Source organism: Oncorhynchus keta, chromosome 12, assembly GCF_023373465.1.
Source record: "Oncorhynchus keta strain PuntledgeMale-10-30-2019 chromosome 12, Oket_V2, whole genome shotgun sequence".
In the NCBI taxonomy this organism is placed as follows: domain Eukaryota; kingdom Metazoa; phylum Chordata; class Actinopteri; order Salmoniformes; family Salmonidae; genus Oncorhynchus; species Oncorhynchus keta.
In genome coordinates this window covers 41,328,064-41,350,948 of record NC_068432.1, presented here as the reverse complement: position 1 = coordinate 41,350,948, position 22,885 = coordinate 41,328,064, and the positions used below count along the sequence as shown (strand labels likewise).

General features: G+C 42.1%; 1 protein-coding gene across 1 annotated transcript; it reads left to right on the top strand.

Moving 5' to 3' along the window:
• Window positions 1-210: 210 nt before the first annotated feature.
• LOC118391610 (zinc finger and SCAN domain-containing protein 2-like) lies at window positions 211-21,817 on the top strand. Its single transcript, XM_052458733.1, has 5 exons — window positions 211-466; window positions 2,614-3,547; window positions 13,643-13,727; window positions 15,260-15,479; window positions 20,097-21,817. The coding sequence occupies exons 1-5, from the start codon at window positions 292-294 to the stop codon at window positions 21,029-21,031; spliced, it is 2,349 nt and encodes a 782-aa protein (XP_052314693.1). The 5' UTR covers window positions 211-291; the 3' UTR covers window positions 21,032-21,817.
• The last annotated feature ends 1,068 nt before the right edge of the window (window positions 21,818-22,885 follow it).

The following is a 22,885-nucleotide window of genomic DNA, read 5'->3' as shown; positions in this document are numbered from 1 at the left end:
TCCTGAGTAGAATGCACCCTTTGTTGACCATTTAAGCCTTGAAATAATAATAAATCGCATATAAATACTTGTAATTATTATTGATATGATAACTAGTATAAAATATGTAATTGTGCATATTTTCTATCTTCGCCCTAATTATTCGTTTACAAAGCATACAGGTCGGAACTCATATTCTGAAAGATTGTTTTTAAACTCGTGACCCGGAAGTACTTAGTTATTCTTGACTTCACAGTGGTCTAGTTATCTACGTGTATTTCAGGAATATCTTTTGCCCCATATAATAGTCAAATGATGACTAAATTACAATATCTGAATGTGTATCTAACTGAGCGTTTGATGCAAGCTGCCGAGGAGATACTTGGAGTGGTCGGAGACACGATCTCCGAGTACCAGGAAGAAATAGCTCGGACGAAGAGAGAGAACCAATACCTGAAACGACACTTGATCACACCGGTCTTCCCTGGTATGTAGACTACTGCACTTCACATTTACACGAATTATCTAGATAGCTAGAAACGTGTTATATTGTATTTTACTCAGTAGGGCAGAGAGAGACCGTGAAACCCTAACCAAATGTAGCAGCCTGAGCGGAGTCCCCAAATTCGAATTTTCCGGAGAAATCGGAAGTTAGGTTGAAAATACTGTATCCTTGACAACCGGAAACATTAGCTGACCTTCAATCCGGCGGAGAGCGTTGACTCCCACACCACCCCTCGCTCCTACCAACTCGTTCGGAGGACTCTCCGTTGTCACGTTTTGCTGACAGTTTAGAGGTTGACTTCCAGAAAGTGGCTCGGGGATCAATAAACCCGTTCGGGACACTTCGTGACTTGAATGATGCAATTCATGTAAAACTTTTAAATAATAAAAGAACATGAAATTCAAATTAACGAGATGATACTTAATTTATTTTAAAATGGAGGCCCATTGAGACCAAGGTCTCCCTGCAGGGGTGCCTGGTATCTTACAATTACAAAACAAAATCACACAGGAAATACACCAGAAAATGTAAATACAAAGAGAATACCCCAAAATATATAAACCTCAGTAACAGTTTAACATTACATTTGGGAGGTATTTCATCATTTACATGTGTCAAATGTACGTCACATAATTAGGCACACCTCTCCATTCTTTTTTGTGAAATTGCAATCAGATCTATCTGCGGACTGCAGTAACTACACACCGTGCCCACTGCCATTGAGGGTACTTGTAACAAACAGTACGACGTTCATTAGCATTACTTCACTACATACCACGCCCTCAACCATTACTCTAGCTATGCAAAAGAATGTGGACACATTCAAATGAGTGGATTCTGCTATTTCAGCCACACCCGTTGCTGACAGGTTTATAAAATCGAGCACACAGCCATACAATCTCCGTAGACAGACATTGGCAGTAAAATGAGTGTGGAAGAACTTGACTGGCCTGCACAAAACCCTGACCTCAACCCCATTGAACACCTTTGGGATGAATTGGAACACCAAATGCGAGCCAGGCCTAATTGACAAACATCAGTGCCCGAAACTAACTAATGCTCTTGTGGCTGAATGGAAGCAAGTCCACGCACAATGTTCCAACATCTAGGGGAGGGCCTTCCCAGAAGAGTGGAGGCTGTTATAGCAGCAAAGGTGGGACCAAGTCCATATTAATGCCCATGATTTTGGAATGAGATGTTCGATGAGCAGGTTCCACATACTTTTGGTCAAATAGTGTAGCTGGTACACACTAGCTAGCTAGTTGGTAGACACTAGCTAGTGGGCATAGGTGCCGTGTCCATTAGGCTAAAGTAGCCCCAATTTGAATTCATTTTTTAAATGAATTAGCCTAAAATCATTCAAAATAGGCTACTACACCAGGAAGCATGTTTTGGCTGCAGACGTTCATTAGCTTCTGTAAAAAAAATAAAACTGTGGATTGTTTTAAATCACATTGCCTACGTTTGGAAGGGCCCCCAATTCAGGCATCGTGGGCTGGCAAATACCAAATAGATGATTGTTGAGTTGCAACTGTCAGTAAAAAGTAGAAAAGTCCAGCAAGGCATATCATACAATATTTCAAAATACAATTGCCGGAAAACAGTTTGGAAAGCAAATGGCTATTGATGTAAAGAGAAGACAATGAAAAGACTCTAATCTGTCTTTTAGTTATCAAAATTCAACTTAATTGAGCGAACAGTATAGCCTTCTTATTGGCACCAACGGAGAGCATCGGCAACATCCCCGGTGAGTTTGCATATTCACTCTTTATCATTGTTGCTTTAGTGCCACTTCATATTGTATTTTCTGACAATAATATCCTCCTCCAGGTTAGATGGGTGTCATATTGTATTTGGTTCTCCCTATTATTCATCTGTTTGTATCCAGTCATATTAAGTGTAGAAGAATGGCATGAAATGTGTTTATGAAAAGGCAACACTTTTCCTGTGCAAAGAAATAAGAAACATATCTGATATAGCCTGGGGGAAGGTGTGATATGGGATTCAGCCAGAGACATAGATATTCCATTCCCAGAACAAGCTAGCTAACACAATGTTGGTCTTGTCAATCAAACGTCAACAGCTGTCATTACTTTCATTGACGTCAAGTGTTGTCTTCCTTCCCCCAGCTCCTCAGCCCATTGTCTCTTGGGTCTCAGAGCAGCAAACTCCCCCTGAGCAACAGCGCTGTGAGCAGGAGTGGAGCCCAAGTCTGGGGCAGGAGGACACAGAGCCCACACAGATTAAAGAGGAACAGGGTGAACTCAGGACCCGTCAGGAGGAAGAGCAGATTCAAGGGCCGGAGGCTGATACCAAAGAAGACTCCATAATCATTCCTCTCTGTGTGAAAGGTGACTGTGATCAGGAGCCACCTCAGTCCACACATCTTCTCCAAACTGTGGAGAACAGAGAGAAGTACTCTCTACTGACCAACACAACTGGACAGATCAAAACAGAACCTGATGGAGAGGGCTATGGAGTATCACTATCAGAACCAACCAGTGACTCCCCTCAGTCTCAGCCCCTCTCTGCAGTAAATCCAGACTGTTCTAGAACACAGAGTGTGAACACAGAAAGTGTTCAGAGAGATCCAGAAAGGAGACCAGAGGAGGACACACAGACACACTCATGTACTCAGTGTGGAGCCGTGTTCTGTGAGCTATCCCAACTGAAGGCACACATGCTATCCCACACAGAACCACACAGTGGTGACACTAGTCACAGGCAAATCCTCTGCACAGTCTGTTGGAAGTCATTCACCTCTACCAGTTACCTCAAGGTCCACCTGTGTTCTCACAATAAGGAGAAGCCCTTCCACTGTGGTGTGTGTGGCAAGAGTTTCAGCTACTCAGGCAGGTTCAGGGAGCACCAACGCATCCACACGGGAGAGAGACCGTACCGCTGCCACGTGTGTGGTAAACGCTTCAACCGGTCTACCCATCTGAAGACCCACCTGAGGGTCCACACGGGGGAGAAACCCTACTCCTGTCCTGTCTGTGGAAAAGGGTTCAGTCAGTCCAGCCAGATCAAAGGACACCTCAGAACTCACACCAGAGGAAGATAGGAGAACGATGCCTTGGAGTGGAAAGACCCCATGAGGGGATAGACGGAGCTTTCTGTTCTCACAGTACCCAGCTTTTAGGAAGAGAAAGGGAAAGACATTACTTCTCTTCAATGCTACTAATTCTACGTATACAGCAAAATATGTGGACACCCCTTCAAATTAGTGGATTTGGCTATTTCAGCCAATCCCGTTGCTGACAGGTGTATAAAGTGTACTTTTAGTTGACTTTCAAAGTGACACCATCATAAGATGCCACCTTTCCAGCAAGTCAGTTTGTCACATTTTTAGAGCTGTTATTGTGAAATTGAAAAGTATAAGAGCAACAATGGCTCAGCCGCGACGCGGTAGGCCATACAAACTCACAGAACGGGACCGTTGAGTGCTGAAGCGCAGAGTGCATAAAAACGCTTGTCCTTGGTTGCAACACTCACTACCAAGTTCCAAACTCTGGATGCAACGTCAGCACAAGAACTGTTCGTCGAGAGCTTCTTCATGAAATGGGTTTCCATGGCTGAGCAGCCGCACACAAGCCCAAGATCACCATGCGCAAAGCCAAGTGTGGCCTGGACTGGTGTGAAGCTCGCCGCCATTGGACTCTGGAGCAGTGGGATCGTGTTCTCTAGCATAATGAATCACGCTTCACCATCTGGCAGTCCAACAGACGAATCTGAGTTTGGCGGATGCCAGGAGAACGCTACCTGCCCGAATGCATAGTGCCAAGTGTAAAGTTTGGTGGAGGATTAATAATGGTTTGGGGCTGTGGAAAGCCTCCCAGCAGAGTGGAGTCTGTTATAGCAGCAAAGGGGGACCAACTCCATCTTAATGCCCAAGATTTTCAAATTAGATGTTCGACTAGCAGGTGTCCCCATACTTTTGACAACGTAGTGTATTATTGTAATACTAGAGGACTATAGAATGTATGATGTTTTGCAGACTAACTGAGGCACCTCATGTCTATTGAGTTAAGAGAGCTGCTCTAATACAATGCTATGAAAAGACTTGAATGCATCTCCTCATGTATCACTAGGTTACACTATCTATGTTTCAATTGGAGCTGGTTGGTCTCCTTGCAAACAAACGTTCTCTGTCAAATTGATTAAGCTTTTGTGGGAACATTTACTTCTAATGTCTGAGAAAAAAACACATCAGGTCAATGTTAGCTGGAGTGACTAGTGGGACTATTGTTACAGACAGCCCATCCTCACCAATGTTGTTATAAAACCATGTTTGAACACTAGATGGCATATACTTTAATTATTTCTCCTTCACAAAAGTGTTACAGGTTTCAATGCCCTCACAGGTTGCCAAGCAACACCCTGAAACCCAGAAACACAGCTATTGGTAAGTTTATGCATACATTCAGAATCTATGCTGACTCTAGCAACAACAAAAAACTTCCCCAATGGGTCTCCTTTTCTGTGTGAATTTGTGTGGTTACTAGGGTACCATGCAATAATAGAGCACACCCCAATACTGTTCATACTGTTCATATACCCCCAAATGTATACATGTATGTCCTTTGACCCCCCCAAGGTGGGCTCATAAAGATGTCATTACCATTCAAATGGCTTCATACCTCAATATGTGATGTATTCTAAAGTTAAACACATCAAAATGCCTTAGTTTGAGAAGATTATTACTTGATAATTCAAAATGACATCTCATACCCTCAATCCTGTTGGCCCAACGAACCGCATAACGTTCATAACATTTAGTTGTGTTACAGCCTGACTTCGAAATGGATTAAATCATGTTTTGTTCTTACACATCTACACACAATACCCCATAATGACAAATTGAAAACATGTTTTTAGACATTTTTGCAAATGTATTGTAAATGAAATACAGATCAAATTTACATAAGTATTCACACCCCTGAATCAATACTTTGCAGAAGCACCTTTTGACAGCGATTACAGCTGTGAGTCTCTAAGAGCTTTCCACACCTGGATTGTGCAACAATTGGTTGATGATCATTGTTAGACAACCATTTTCAGTTCTTGCCATATAATTTAAGTAGATGTGATTTAAGTAGATGTAGCCCTTTCCTAGATGTAGATGTAGCCCTTTCCTGCATTCAGTGACCAAAAGAGCCCTCTTTGGCCTCATGGCTACAATCTTATTAATATTTTGCATAATTGAATAATTAATAAAGATTTTTATTTTACAACGAAAATCCTGTGTTTTTATGTCAAACAGTTTTGTTATTTCAGTGTTCTGTGATGTCTGGTCCTTCTGTAGCTCAGTTGGTAGAGCATGGCGCTTGTAACGCCAGGGTAGTGGGTTCGATCCCCGGGACCACCCATACGTAGAATATATGCACACATGACTGTAAGTCGCTTTGGATAAAAGCGTCTGCTAAATGGCATATATATATGTCTATAAAGTGTAATATTGGGACACAAACTCAAAATGCATCTCAATTCTATATCTGACTTGGTACAGGTGTCTTCTTTTTTTAAAGCACGTAACCATGTGTAGTGAGGTGTATACTCTTGTTTCAAAGTATATTTGTTTCAGACTACCAATAACCACTCTGTGACCCTGATTTAGCCCACTGTAGTGAAACTTCAGTGTAGATTTGGCCTTGTGATTTATGTTATTGTCCTGCTGAAAAATGAATTAATCTCCCAGTGTCTGGTGAAAAGCAGACTGAACCAGGTTTTCCTCTAGGATTTTGCCTGTGCTTAGCTCCATTCCATCTATTTTTTTTATTCTGAAAAACTCCCCAGTCCTTAACAATTAAAAGCATACCCATAACATGATGCAGCCACCAGTATGCTAGAAGATATGGAGAGTGGTATTGGATTTGCCAACATATTACTGATTACAACACTTTGTATTCAGGACAAAAAGTGAATTGCTTTGACACATTTTTTTTGCAGTATTACTTTAGTGCCTTGTTGCAAACAGGATGCATGTTTTGGAATATGTTTTATCCTGTACAGACTTTCTTGCTTTCACTCTGTCAATTAGGTTAGTATTGTGGAGTAACTACAATGTTGTTGATCCATCCTCAGTTCTCATATCACAGCCATTAAACTCTGTAACTGTTTTAAAGTCACCATTGGCCTCATGGTGAAATCCCTGAACAGTTTTCTTCCTCTCCATCAACTGAGCTAGGAAGGATGCCTGCATCTGGGTGGGTGTTTAAAAATATATATATATATATTTTACCCAAACTGACTTGCCTAGTTAAATAAAGAACAAATTCTTATTTTCAATGACGGCCTCGGAACAATGGGTTAACTGCCTTGTTCAGGGGCAGAACGACAGAGTTTTACCTTATCAGCTCGGGGATTCAATCTTGCAACCTTTCGGTTACTAGTCCAACGCTCTAACCACTAGTAGTGTATTGATACACCATCCAAAGTGTAATTAATAACTTCAGCATGCTCAAAGGGATATTCAATATCTCCTCTTTTTTTGTTACCCATTTAAGGTGCCCTTCTTTAAAAGGCATTGGAAAGCCTCCCTGGTCTTTGTGGTTGAATCTGTGTTTGAAATTCACTGCTTGACTGAGGGACCTTACAATTATCTGTATGTGTGTGGTACAGAGAGGAGGTAGTCATTCAAAAGTCATGTTAAACACTATTATTGCAAACTGAGTGAGTCCATACAACTTATGTGACTTGTTAAGCACATTTTTACTCATTAACTTATTTAAGCTGGTCATAACAAAGGGGTTGAATACTTGACTCAAAACATTTCAGCTTTTCATTTGTAATTATATATTTTTTAAATGTTCAAAAACATAATTCCAATTTCATATTTTGGGATATTGTGTGTAGGCAAGTGACCAAAAATAAAATGTAATCAATTTTAAATTCAGGCTGTAACACAACAAAATGTGGAACAATTCAAGGGATGTGATTACTTTCTGAAGGCACTGTATTTAATTGCCTGCACATTGTGTTGTAGTAAAGGGGGGCCCATTCCACTCAGGAGCACTTTTACTTTCAAAATCAACAGAGTTTTCAACCCAAGGAGCATCACTGCTCATTCTGTGGACCTTAAAGGGTGACCTATCAGAGTTAGAAAGCTGGCTGTCAAACATTTTACAATATAAGTTTACTTTTATTCATCTATCTGTATATTTCAAGACGGGGAAGAGGGAGGTGCGATGAGATACCCAATGGGTTGAACAATATTTTTTCAGCACTTATATTGAAGATGCTATTACTTAAATATTGGAAGTCAAATGATACACCCATGTTAAGAAAATGGAAGAATCAAATGGTTTATTATTTAAATATTGGAGAAAAAAATCTGGCTACAGACAAACAACACAATTTGAAGTCATATGGGGCTGAGTCTTACAAGCATTAGAAACAAAGTTGGGTGTGGATACGGTGGGAACGTGGGTCCGAGCAAGTGTGATGTCATTTGTTTGTGGAAATGTATTTATATAAATGTTAAGTTGTCTATTTAGTCTATGTACTGTATGTTTTTGCTTGCTCCCTTCGGTCTCAACGTAGACTTTGATCTGAAGCCATTATTGTGACTTTGCCATTGTAATTGTTTGTAAGTTTTTGTAGTCAAATGAATTTATGATCGTATGCTATCCATTTGTTGTTTGTATGCTGTTCTTTGTATTCCATTTTAATATTTGATAATTAACCAATGCTTTTAGGCCACTCTTGGCCATGATTACAGACACCGCAGTGTTTGTGATTATACCCTGATGAAGACAGGTTGGCTGTCAACTTGGCAATTACATTTTTGCATCTGAGCTCCTAGAGTGTGCGGCTCTCTTTTAATTTTCAAGTTTTCTTCTCTGCTAGCCAGCGCCCTGCCTAAATAGGTGTGTTTATTTTTCTTCTAAATATTTGTATTAACATAAGATTCAACAACAGACAAACTGAACAAGTTCCACAGACTTGTGACTAACATAAATGGAATATCTGGGAGTCGAAATCTAAAGTAACAGCCAGTATCTGGTGTGGACACCAGCTGCATTAAGTACTGCAGTGCATCGCCTCCTCATGGACTGCACCAGATTTGACAGTTATTGCTGTGAGATGTTACCCCATTCTTCCACCATGGCACCTGCAAGTTCCCGGACATTTCTGAGGGGAATGGCCTAGCCCTCACCCTCTGATCCAACAGGTCCCAGACATGCTCAATGGGATTGAGGGTCATTTCAGGATGAGCCTGAAGGAAGGGTACCACATGATGGAGGAGGATGTCTTCCCTGTAATGCACAGCGTTGAGATTGCTTGCAATGACAACAAGCTCAGTCCGATGATGCTGTGACACACCGCCCCAGACCATGACGGACCCTCCACCTCCAAATCGATCCCGCTCCAAAGTACAAACCTCGGTGTAACGCTCATTCCTTCAACGATAAACGCGAATCCGACCATCACCCCAGGTGAGACAAAACTGCGACTTGTCAGTGAAAGCCCTTTTTGCCAGTCCTGTCTGACCAGTGATGGTGAGTTTGTGCCTATAGGAGACGTCGGTGATGTCTGGTGAGGACCTGCCTACAAGCCCTCAATCCATCCAGCCTCTCTCAGCCTATTAAGCACAGTCTGAGCACTGATGGAGGGATTGTGCATTCCTGGTGTAACTCGGGCAGTTGTTGTTGCCATCCTGTATCTGTCCCGCAGGTGTGATGTTCGGATGTACCGATCCTGTGTAGGTGTTGCTACACGTGGTCTGCCACTGCGAGGATGATCAGCTGTCTGTCCTGTCTCCTTGTAGCGTTGTCTTAGGCGTCTCACAGTACGGACATTGCAATTTATTGTCCTTGCAGCAGGCCCAAGGCATGCTCATCCAGTTGAGCAGGTACCCTAAGCAGAGTCAGGGTCAGTAGAAAGGCCTCTTTAGTGTCCTAAGTTTTCATAACTGTAACCTTAATTGCCTACCATCTGTAAGATGTTAGTGTCTTAACAAACCTTCCACATGTTCATGAATTGTTTATGGTTCATTGAACATGGTGTTTAAACCCTTTACAATGAAGATCTGTGAAGTTACTTGGATTTTTACGAATTATCTTTGAAAGGGTCCTGAAAAAGGGACGTTTATTTTTTTGCTGAGTTTATATATAAACTACTATTCAAAGGTTTGCGGTCACTTAGAAATATCCTTGTTTTTTAAACAAAAGCATTTTTTTGGTCCATTTTAAAATAACAAAATTGATCAGAAATACAGTGTAGACATTGCAGCTATAATAGACATTGCAGCTATAATAGTCATTTACAACATTAACAAATGGCTGATTTTGAAATGGAATATAGGCGTACAGAGGCCCATTATCAGCAACCATCACTCCTATGTTCCAATGGCACGTTGTGTTAGCTAATCCAAGTTTATAATTTTAAAAGGATAATTGATCATTAGAAAAACCTTTTGCAATTATGTTACCACAGCTGAAAACTGTTGTGCTTATTAAAGAAGCAATAAAACTGGCCTTCAGACTAGTTGAGTATCTGGAGCATCAGCATTTGTGGGTTTGATTACAGGCTCAAAATGCCCAGAAACAAAGGACTTTCTTCTGAAACACGTCAGTCTATTCTTGTTCTGAGAAATGAAGGCTATTCCCTGCGAGAAATTGCCAAGAAACTGAAGATCTCGCACAACGCTGTGTACTACTCCCTTCACAGAACAGCGCGAACTGGCTCTAACCAGAGTAGGGGGAGGCCCCGGTGTACACCTGGGCAAGAGGACAAGTACATTAGTGTCTCGTTTGAGAAACAGACACCTCACAAGTCCTCAACTGGCAGCTTCCTTAAATAGTTCATTAAATGGCCTTCTAGCCAGAGTTACAATGAAAAAGCCATACCTCAGACTGGCCAATAAAAAGAAAAGATTAAGATGGGCAAAAACACAGACACTGGGCAGAGGAAGATTAGAAAAAAGTGTTATGGACAGAAGAATCTAAGTTTGAGGGGTTCGGATCACAAAGAACATTCATGAGATGCAGAAAAAATGAAAAGATGCTGGAGGAGTGCTTGACGCCATCTGTCAAGCATGGTGGAGGCAATGTGATTGTCTGGTGCTGGTAGAGTGGGAGATTTGTACAGGCTAAAAGGGATCTTGAAGGAAAGCTATCACTCCATTTTGCAACGGCATGCCATACCCTATGGATGGCGCTTAATTGCAGACAATTTCCTCCTACAACAGGACAATGACCCAAAGCACAGCACCAAACTATGCTTTAACTATTTAGGGAAGAAGCAGTCAGCTGGTATTCTGTCTATAATGGAGAGGCCAGCACAGTCACCGGATCTCAACCCTATTGAGCCTGTTGTGGGAGCAGTTTGACAGTTTGACTGTAAGAAGTGCCCATCAAGCCAATCCAACTTGTGCTTCAGGAAGCATGGGGTGAAATCTCTTCAGATTACCTCAACAAATGGACAACTAGACAACTATGTGAAAGGTCTGCAAAGATGTTATTGCTGCAAATGGATGATTCTTTGACAAAAACCAAGTTTGAAGGAAATAATTACTATTTCAATTAACAATTATTATCTATAACCTTGTCAATGTCTTGACTATATTTCCTATTCATTTTGCAACTCATTTCATGGAAAACAAGGACATTTCTAAGTGACCCCCAAACTTTTGAACGGTAGTGTATATACAGTACCAGTCAAAAGTTTGGACACCTACACATTCCAGGGTTTTTCATTTTTTACTATTTTATACATTGTAGATCAATGTTGACTATATCAAAAATATTCAATAACACATGGAGTCATGTAGTAACTGAAAAAGTGTAAAACAATTCAAAATATATTTTATATTTGAGATTCTTCAAAGTATCCACCCTTTGCTTGATGACAGCTTTGCACACTCTTGGCATTCTCACAACCAGCTTCATGAGGTTGTCATGGTAGTCGTGCCTTGTTAATTTGTGGAATGTATTTTTATCTTAATGCGTTTGAGCAAATCAGTTGTGTTGTGACAAGATCGGGTGGTATACAGAAGATAGCCCTATTTGGTAAAAGACCAAGTCAATATTATGACAAGAACAGCTCAAATAAGCAAAAAGAACGACAGTCCATCATTACTTTAAGACATGAAGGTCAATCAATCTGGAAAATTTCAAGCACTTTGAAAGTTTCTTCAAGTGCAGTCGCAAAAACCGTCAAGCTCTATGATGAAACTGGCACTTATGAGGACCACCGCAGGAAAGGAAGACCCAGAGTTACCTCTGCTGCAGAGGATAAGTTCATTAGAGTTACCAGCCTCAGAAATTGCAATCCAAATAAATGCGTCACAGAGTTCAAGTAACAGACATCTACAACATCAACTGTTCAGAGGAGACTGCGTGAATCAGGCCTTCGTGGTTGAATTGCTGTAAAGAAAACACCGATAAAGGACACCAATAAGAAGATAATTGCTTTGGCCAAGAAACACATGCAATGGACATTAGACCGGTGGAAATCTGTCCTTTGGTCTGATGAGTCCAAATTTGTGATTTTTGGTTCCAACTGCCGTGTCTTTGTGAGACGCAGAGTAGGTGAACGAACGGATTATCTCCACGTGTGGTTCCCACCATGAAGCATGGAGGAGGATGTGTGGGGGTGCTTTGCTGGTGACACTACAGTATCTGTGTATCTGCATTTATTTAGAATTCAAGGCACACTTAACCAGCGTGGCTACCACAGCATTCTGCAGGGATACGCCATCCCATCTGGTTTGCGCTTATTGGGACAATCATTTGTTTTTCAACAGGACAATAACCCAACACACCTCCAGGCTGTGTACGGGCTATTTAACCAAGAAGAAGAGTTATGGAGTGCTGCATCAGATCACCTGGCCTCCACAATCACAGACCTCAACACAATTGAGATAGTTTGGGATGAGTTGGACCGCAGAGTGAAGGAAAAGCAGCCAACAAGTGCTAAGCATATGTAACAGTACTCTTCTGGCGTTGTGTACATCAGTCATCGACACGGAACTCCAATATGTAGCACCAATCATGTAGCTTTATTCTGATAAGAACGACACAAAATTGCACGTCATGCAATGCCCGTCTCACCATCCAATTCTGCACACACGCACGCTGGTTTGGTGCTTGTTCACTGGGGCAGTTACCAAAATAATACAATTACAATATACAATATAATATCTTTAACAATGTACCTGATAAGAACGACACAAAATTGCACGTCATGCAATGCCCGTCTCACCATCCAACTCTGCACTCACGCACTGTACAAAATATATGAACCCCCCCCACCAGGCACAGTAAGTTGCTAGCTAATACTGGCGTGAATTCTCTACAACAAAATGCACAACAAATATTCTCCAAAAACCCCTGCATCTTATGTGTGATGTTTGAATAACATTTACGAACTATTTGATATAAATTGTACATTTAAATCATCACTTGAGAGCATAAAATCACTTTTGACTTACGGTGCTTTGCAACCAACAACTTACCGCTGGTTTGGTGCTTGTTCACTGGGACGATTCTAACTGGAACATCCCCCCTCGTAAGCAAGCTACGCAAACCAGCCAATAAGATGCCATGTTGAGTAGGTGAAGGCAAGACAAACTCAAACCAAAAACCCATTGGCTTAACAATAAAGTGGCAAGGGGAATCACCAATATAACCCTGTTACACATATATGGGAACTCCTTCAAGACTGTTGGAAAAGCATTCCAGGTGAAACTGGTTGAGAGAATGCCAAGAGTGTGCAAAGCTGTCATCAAGGCAAAGAGTGGCTAGTACTGTATATAAAAAAGTGGCCTGACAGTTTAAAACCTCTTCAGGATCAGACCCTTTTTTTCAATTTCTGCCTAAAATTACATACCCAAATCTAACTGCCTGTAGCTCAGGACCTGAAGCAAGCATATGCATATTCTTGATACAATTTGAAAGGAAACACTTTGAAGTTTGTGGAAATGTGAAATTAATGTTGGAAAATATAACACATTAGATCTGATAAAAGATAATACCCCAAATAATACATGTATTTTCATAGGTTAGTTTCACCCCTATCATCACGTTTATTCATGTGGTAAAGGTAGGCAACATTACCTCGACACTGATTTTCAACACAGGGGCCCCACAAGGGTGCCCCCTCAGTCCCATCTTGTATTCCCTGTATGCTCACAACTGCGTGGCCTCACAACAGTTCCAACTCCATCATCAAGTTCGCGGACAATACGACAATAGTAGGCCTGATTATCAACAACTGCGAGACGACCTACATGGAGGCGGTAGGCATTCAACCTTTCCCTCAATGTCAGCAAAACAAAGGAGCTGATTGTGGACTGCAGGAGGAACCAGGCTGCATATGCCCCCATACTCATCAACAGGTCTGTTGTGGAAACGTCAATAACTTCAAGTTCCTAGGCTTACACATCTCAGAGAAGCTGTAATGGTCAAGGCATGACAGCGACTCTTCAACCTCAGAATGCTGAAGAAAATCTTCCTTTCCCAGAGGGCCCTCAGTGTTCTACAGGAGCACCATCGAGAGCATACTGTTGGGCTGCATTACAGCCTGGTACAGAAACTCCACCGTCGCTGACCGCAAGGTTCTTCACAGGATGATATGTGCAGTCGAACGCACCATTGGGTGCACACTGCCTGCCCTGCAGGACACCTACAACACCAGGTGTCGTAAGAAGGTCAAAAAAATCATAAAGGACCCCAGCTCTCCGAGCCATGCCCTGTTCTACCCACTTCCATCACTCAGATGCGGGAAGTACAGGAGCATCATGGAAAAACTGGAAGACTGGCCAATAGTTTTTACCCCCAGACCTCCAGGCTTGCTGAATAGCCACCACTAGTCAGCTACCTGCTCCCTCCTTCCCCTGCTACTCTCCATATGGACATTTTCCCCACACCCCAATGACATTCATCACTGTTGCAGTTGTTAATACGTATATTATTATTTATATTTGTGTCTGTTTTATTTCCCTTGGTCCCCACACCCCAATGGTAATTTACTCTGACTGCTGCTCCCCTATATTCATTCCCTCCCACCCCCTCAACAGTCTTTACAATGCCTCCACCACAATGGACATGTATTCATCACTGATACAGTTGATATTATGTATATAGTGCTATTTATATTTACATGTATGTTTTTGTATTACCATAATCATTATTTTATTTCACTTAGTCCTGCATATTGGAGCTGGGAGCCTAAGATTTTCACCGTTCCCTGCAATCACACCTTCACCCCTGTAAATTTGACTTACAGTGCCTTCAGAAAGTATTCACCTTCCTTTACTTTCCTCACATTTTGTTGTGTTACAGCCCGAATTTCAAATTGATACATTTACAACATTTTTCAGAATTTTCACAAATGAATTAAAAATAAAAAGCTGAAATTCCTAGAGTCAATAAGTATTCAAACCCTTTGTTATGGCAAACCTAAATAAGTTCAGGAGTAAAAATGTCACATGGACTCACGCTGTGTGCAATAATAGTGTTTAACATGATTTTGTAATGACTACCTCCCTCAGTCGAGTCGAGAAATGCATTTCAAACACAGATTCAACCATACCTATTGGTAAAAATAAAAAATACATTTTTTAAATCACATATCACACATACATACTTTTAATCATTATTTGTGACAACTAGTATAACATATCTATAATTGTGCACATTTTCCATCATATTCGCCTTTATTAATTGAAAAAAGCATACAGGACGAAACACATTTTCTGAAATATATATTTTTTTTAAATCCGTGACCCGGAAGTACTTGGTTATTCTTGACTTCTTCACAGCGATCTAGCTATCTATGTGTATTTCGGAAATATTTCTTGCCCCCTATCGTCCAATGATGACTAAATTACAATATCTGAATGTGTATCTAACTGAGCGTTTGATGCAAGCTGCCGAGGAGATACTTGGAGTGGTCGGAGACACGATCTCTGAGTACCAGGAAGAAATAGTCCGGACGAAGAGAGAGAACCAATACCTGAAACGACACTTGATCACACCGGTCTTCCCTGGTATGTAGCTAGCTAAACAACTTTACTTCTCATTTACACGAATTATCTAGATAGCTAGAAACGTGTTTAAATTGTATTCTACAGTATTTGAAGGATGAAACCCTAACCTAATGTAGCAGGCGTAAAAAGACGCCCGAGCGGAGTCCCCACATCAGGGTTGCCAGGTTATACCTTGCTCAAAAGTCCCGAAAACGACCCCCAAAAATGTTCTCAGACAGAGTTGTTGTCACATTTATCCAATATACCCATTTTCCATAACGTTATCGAGCGAATTAAGAAGAATAGTCATTTTTAACGAAGTGGGCTAAGAAGCAAACTAGGTTTTCCATAAAAATAGTTCTTGCAAGTTTAATAATATGTCACAAGAGACAATATACATCTCCCTTATTAAACTCTCCAGATCATTTTCCATCAATGGATGTCGATTAAGCAATGTCCGTGGTATAAGGGCTGTTCTTAGGACATAGCCCGTAGCCGTGGTATATTGTCCATATACCACAAGTGTAACAGTATAACTTTAAACCGTCCCCTCGCCCATACCCGGGCGCGAACCAGGGACCTTCTGCACACATCGACAACAGTCACCCATGAAGCATCGTTACCCATCGCTCCACAAAAGCCGCGTCCCTTGCAGAGCAAGGGGAACTACTACTTCAAGGTCTCAGAGCAAGTGACCGATTGAAACGCTATTTAGCGCGCACCGCTAACTAAGCTAGCAGTTTCACATCCGTTACACAAGGAACAGCCCTAAGCTGTGGTTTATTGGCCATATACCACAAACCCCTGAGGTTTTTGCTATTATAAATTGGTTACCAACCTTAATTAGAATATACCATGCCTTTCAACCAATCAGCATTCAGTGCTCAAACTACCCAGTTTGTAATTGTAATTACATTTTATTTATTTTTTACCCCTTTTTCTCCCCAATTTCGTGGTATCCAATTAGTAGTTACCATCTTGTCTCATTGCTGCAACTCCTGTACGGACTCGGGAGAGGCGAAGGTCGAGAGCCGTGCATCCCACGAAACCCAACCAAGCCGCACTGCTTCTTGACACATTTCCCGCTTAACCCGGAAGCCAGCTGCACCAATTTGTTGGAGAAAACACAGTACACCTGGCGACCGTGTCAGCGTGCACTTTGCCCGGCCCGCCACAGGAGTCACTAGTGCGTGATGGGACAAGGACATCCCTGCCGGCCAAATCCTCACCCGGACGACGCTTGGCCAATTGTGTGCCACTCGAAGGGTCTACCGGTCACGGCCGGCTGCGACAGAGCCTGGACTCGAACCCAGAATATCTAGATCACTGCGCCACTCGGGAGGCCCAAATAAATCTTGTTTGCGAATGCGCACAACTATAGATTCACCACTCAAACTCTCCTGTTGAATGTAAGTAGGAGAGAGGATCTCAATCTCTGGGCAAGAAACACTTGGACGAATTTCAAAAAATGAATGTTAGGTTATTTTCTGGCAATTGTGATGTTATTATGTGCCAGATGTTAAGTCTACAAACCATTATAAATGGCCTTTGTGAGATTTATTTGCTATTACAATAGGCATAAGCTACTGACTAAAATATGGGTTTATAATTGCAATTCAACTGCCATGGTTTGCTGAGCTAGATGCAGGTAGTGTATAGCACCTGAGAGGCTAACATCTCATTTCAGGGAAAAGTCCACAATGAAACTGACATTAAATGTGGAGAATGATACATTTGAGATAGAGCTCAGACCATGATTACAATTGACAACTTCCAAGTTAATTAAATAAACATGGAGATTAATAATTGCATAATAACACAAGGCTACAACAAACTGAGTTATTGGCTATTTATTAAATCTGTTTGCAAGCTCCAGGAAGGCTACACAAGTTGCAAGAATTGATTTGCAATGACTCCAGTGATATCTTCATTTCAATATATTTATTGTATCAAATGGTAAGCACAGTAGCCTGCAATGGAATATAAATTAATAGCCTACATGATGGCCAACAGATGCAAATGTAGCCTATCATTCTCCACAATTCATGTCATTTTGATTGTGGACTCTTTCCAATAACACAAGCACGATAGGGGGGACCCATTTCAAATTTCTACTCGTGCAGCCATCCAGACCCTAAAACTGAGCCCGAATAAAAACCCTTCACTTGATACGGTTATCCATAAGAAAAGTCAACATTAGAATATGAATTTATCTAAAGAGCTCTATTGCGCCTAAATCATTTTCCAATGCTTTGTCGTCGCCGTTATGTCAGTTATAGCGTGTTAATGTTTTATAGAAAATGAGTATATTCATAGTTACCGATCTAAATAGCCTACTTACAACTGGTAAGTTGTGCGCGCGTGCTGCACTGTCTCCATGACTCAGCTGCCTCTGCTGCAGCACTCTCTGAACCAACACACACATCCAGCCCTCTCCCTCTCCATCAGTCACTCACTCAGTAACAGCCTGTTCACTGCCTGATAGTCAGCAGCATCAGGTAACAATGAAATATATACAGTGCCTTCGGAAAGTGTTAAAACCCCTTCACTGTTTCTACATTTTATGTTACAGCCTTATTCCAAAATTGATTTAATAAAAACAAATCCTCAGAAATCTACACACAATACAACATAATGACAAAGCGAAAACAGGTTTAGACATTTCTGCTAATTTATAAAACATAAAAAACATACCTTATTTACATAAGTATTCAGACCCTTTGCTATGAGACTCGAAATTGAGCTCAGGTGTGTCCTGTTTCCATTGATCGTCCTTGATGTTTCTATAACTTGGAGTCCACCTGTGATAGATTCAATTGATTGGACGTGATTTGGAAAGGCACACACCTGTCTATATAAGGTCCCACAGTTGGCAGTGCACGTCAGAGCAAAAACCAAGCCATGATGTCGAAGGAATTGTCCGTAGAGCTCTTGAGACAGGATTGTGTTGAGGCACAGATCTGGGGAAGGGTACAAAAAAAATGTCTGCAGCATTGACGGTCTCCAAGAACACAGTGGCATCCATCATTCTTAAATGGAAGAGATTTGGAACCACCAAGACTCTACTAGAGCTGGCCGACCAGACATACTGAGCAATCGAGGGAGAAAGGCCTTGGTCAGGGAGGTGAACAAGAACCCGATGGTCACTCTGACAGATCTCTAGCGTTCCTATGTGGAGATGGTTGTCCTTCTGGAAGGTTCTCCCATCTCTGCAGCACTCCACCAATGAGACCTTTATGGTAGTGACCAGACGGAAGCCACTCCTCAGTAAAAGGACACCAAGATGGAACTCTTTGGCCTGAAATGCCAAGCGTCACGTCTGGAGGAAACCTGGCACAATCCCTACGGTGAAGCATGGTGGTGGCAGCATCATGCCAGCATCATGCTGGGAGACTAGACAGGATCAAGGCAAAGATGAATGGAGCAAAGTACCGGGAGATCCTTGATGTAAACCTGCTCCAGAGTGCTCAGGACCTCAGACTGGCGTGAAGGTTCACCTTCCAACAGGACAACAACCCTATTCACACAGCCAATATAATGCAGGACTGGCTTCAGGACAAGTCTCTGAATGTGCATGAGTAGCCCAGCCAGAGCCCGGACTTTAACTCTTGAGAGACCTGAAAATAGCTGTGCAGCGACACTCCCCATCCAATCTGACAGAGCTTGAGAGGATCTGCAGAGAAGCTCCCGAGTGGCGCAGCGGTCTAAGGCACTGCATCTCAGTGCTAAAGGCGCCACTACAGACACTGGTTAAATACTGAAGACTCGAGGTTGTAATCTTTGTCAATGGTGCTTCAACAAAGTACTGAGTAAAGGGTCTGAATACTTATGTAAGTGTGATATTCCAGTTTTTTTTATTTGTAATACCTTTTAAAAAATGTCTAAACCTGATTTTGCTTTGTCATTATGGGTTGTTGTGTATAGGGCAGGGGCGGCAGGGTAGCCTAGTGGTTAGAGTGTTGGACTAGTAACCGGAAGGTTGCAAGTTCAAACCCCCTCGTTCTGCCCCTGAACAGGCAGTTAATCCACTGTTCCTAGGCCGTCATTGAAAATAAGAATTTGTTCTTAACTGACTTGCCTAGTTAAATGAAGGTAAAATAAAAATAAGGTTGTAACGTAACAAGATTTTGAAAAAGTAATGGGGTCTGAATACTTTCCAGATGCACTGTATAGTGTATATTATTAGCCTACATTATGACTATCCAATTTACTCAGCCTACTATTGCTAATGTGATATCTTACATAAGTTTACAAATGTGATAATGCATGCTTTTTGATGGTGAAAATATGCTTCCCCAAACGCACCCAAGCTATTTGCTAGTACACACTAAAAAGTAATGCATTGCCTTATGGGATTCCACTTCGCTCTGAAGCAGCAGCGTTGGTTATCGGAGTGTCTAATTAGCCCCTACACCCGCCATCATTTTCACACCCTCAACTTTGGAACACTTGTGCATATGGCAGAGGAATGCGTGAATGTGCAAATGGATGGGCGAGGGGAAGGGTGATATGGGATTCAGCCAGAGAAATAGCTAGCTTGTTCTGGGAATGACATAACTAACTCAATGGTGGTCTTGTCAATCAAGCGTCAACGGCTGTCATTACTTTCATTGATGTCATTTGTCTTCTTTCCACCAGCTCCTCAGCCCATTCTCTCTTGGGTCTCAGAGCAGCAAACTCCCCCTGAGCAACAGTACTGTGAGCAGGAGTGGAGCCCCAGTCTGGGGCAGGAGGACACAGAGCCCACACAGATTAAAGAGGAACAGGGTGAACTCAGGACCCGTCAGGAGGTAGAGCAGATTCAAGGGCCGGAGGCTGATACCATAGAAGACTCCATAACCATTCCTCCCTGTGTGAAAAGTGACTGTGATCAGGAGCCACCTCAGTCCACACATCTTCTCCAAACTGTGGAGAACAGAGAGAAGTACTCTCTACTGACCAACACAACTGGACAGATCAAAACAGAACCTGATGGAGAGGGCTATGGAGTATCACTATCAGAACCAACCAGTGACTCCCCTCAGTCTCAGCCCCTCTCTGCAGTAAATCCAGACTGTTCTAGAACACAGAGTGAGAACACCGAAAGTGTTCAGAGAGATCCAGAAAGGAGACCAGAGGAGGACACACAGACACACTCATGTACTCAGTGTGGTGCCGTGTTCTGTGAGCTATCCCAACTGGAGGCACACATGCTATCCCACACAGAACCACACAGTGGTGACACTAGTCACAGGCAAATCCTCTGCACAGTCTGTTGGAAGTCATTCACCTCTACCAGTTACCTCAAGGTCCACCTGCGTTCTCACACTAATGAGAAGCCCTTCCACTGTGGTGTGTGTGGCAAGAGTTTCAGCTACTCAGGCAGGTTCAGGGAGCACCAACGCATCCACACTGGAGAGAGACCGTACCGCTGCCACGTGTGTGCTAAACGCTTCAACCGGTCTGCCCATCTGAAGACCCACCTGAGGGTCCACACAGGGGAGAAACCCTACTCCTGTCCTGTCTGTGGAAAAGGGTTCAGTCAGTCCAGCCAGATCAAGGGACACCTCAGAACTCACACCCGAGGAAGGTAGAAGATTCCTTAGAGTGAGGGGATAGACAGAGCCTTCTGTTCTCAAAGTGCCTCCCTTCTCTTCACTTCTACATATAATTGTAACACTAGAGGACTATAGAATGTGTAATGTTTTGCAGACTGAGGCACCTCATGTCTGCATTGATTTGAGAGAGTTGCTTAATAACATGCTATGAAAAGACTTGACCCTTATGTATCACTAGGTTACACTAACTATTTTAGAGAGAAATACAATGTTCATTTTGGTTAGATTTAAAAAAAGATATATCTTGATTTTCAATAGGAGCGGGTTGGTCTCCTTGCAAATAAACTGTCATATTGATTAAGAATGTTTGGGAACATTTATTTCTGAATGTCTGTTTCTGAAGAAAATAAACTTGCATCAGCTCAACGTTAGCTGGAGTGACTGTTGCTACAGACAACCTATTCTCACCAATGTTGTTGGTAGATGGTATTCTTGAATTATATATCCTCTACAAAAGTGTTACAATGTTCAATGTTATTGCACTCACAGATCTTGCCAAGCAACATAGCCTGAAATCCAGAAACCAATATATTGGTGAAAAAGTTTATACATTCTAAATCTATGATTACTCTATATAGCTAAAAACATCCCCAATAGGTCTCCTTTTACTGTGTGTGAATTTGGTGTGGTTACTAGGGTACCATGCGATAATAGGCACATCCCAATACGGTTCATTCTGGCTCGATATACCCCCAAATGTATGCATGTATGAGATTTGACCCCCCCCAAGGTGGGCCCATAAAGATTTCATTACCATTCAAATTGGTTTTTACCTTAATGTGTTGTATTATGAAGTTTATAACACATCCAATGGCCTGAGTTTGAGAAGATTGTGTTAAATCAAAATATTTTAGATTCTTTGAAGTGGCCACTTCAACAACTTGACAGCTTTGCACACTCTTGACATTCTCTCAACCAGCTTCATGAGGAACAATGGTAGATAGCTAGCATAAAAAACAAGATACATAATGCTGTAATAATGACAAAAATATTCTTAAACTACTAACAACTTTGTCAGTAAAACATATAGCTTACTTACAGTTTTGGTATTCACGCACAGTGATGAATAAATTGGTCAGAAAGGAAATAATGTCCAAAACTGATATATGTTCACAGCAGTAGGTGGCGAGCTGCACTTGGCAATGAACTGAACACTCTGCCTGCGTGTGATAGCTGTGACGTCATCACTGAGTTCTTACACAGCCGCCCCAAATGTCTGCTATGACATTCTAGCCAGATGGAAAGTCTTCTAGATGAAAGGTTAGTCTGCATCATCATCAAGGATGTCTGGGTGAACTGGAGAGTGGATTGACCGCCCCGTGTAGGGATCTAGTTGTTGCCTTCATGAGGTCTTCCCATGTATCACACTTGCAGATATCTGGGAGCTGAGGACTGTAACTGATAGACCCATGTCCGCAGAAGGATAATTTCTTCAGTTCGCTGTCATTAGTTTGCTGTCGTCAGGCCCTGGGTCAGCAGAAGGCATTGAAGGCCACTGATCTTCTGAGTGTTGGAGGAACTCGAGGCCTTGGTGCCATCAATGTGGTTGGGCCAGCTCTTTCAGGGTCTTGCCCGAGTGATGTCATCCTCTGTTTTTTTTGCGGTGTCCACATGCCACCAGTTGGTTACATCTGTAAGGTCCTAAATCTTTGCAACACGATTTCCTACGAAGACCTTGTATCTATAAAATTGGTTCGGAACAGAGGGTGACTTGTCCGATGGGCAGGGTGAGTTCTGCTTGGAGGACACTGACCAGCTGAGCCCCAGTGAGTACAGCACTCAGCTTCAAGCGAAGCATAGTCAGCTGCTTCTTTGGCGCAACGCGAGACC

Coding starts and splice junctions, on each gene's coding strand:
- LOC118391610 (XM_052458733.1), top strand. CDS start 292: ATGATGACTAAATTACAATATCTGAATGTGTATCTAACTGAGCGTTTG. Junction 467..2,613: donor GATCACACCGGTCTTCCCTG/GTATGTAGACTA, acceptor TCCTTCCCCCAG/CTCCTCAGCCCATTGTCTCT. Junction 3,548..13,642: donor ACTCACACCAGAGGAAGATA/GGAGAACGATGC, acceptor GCCTCACAACAG/TTCCAACTCCATCATCAAGT.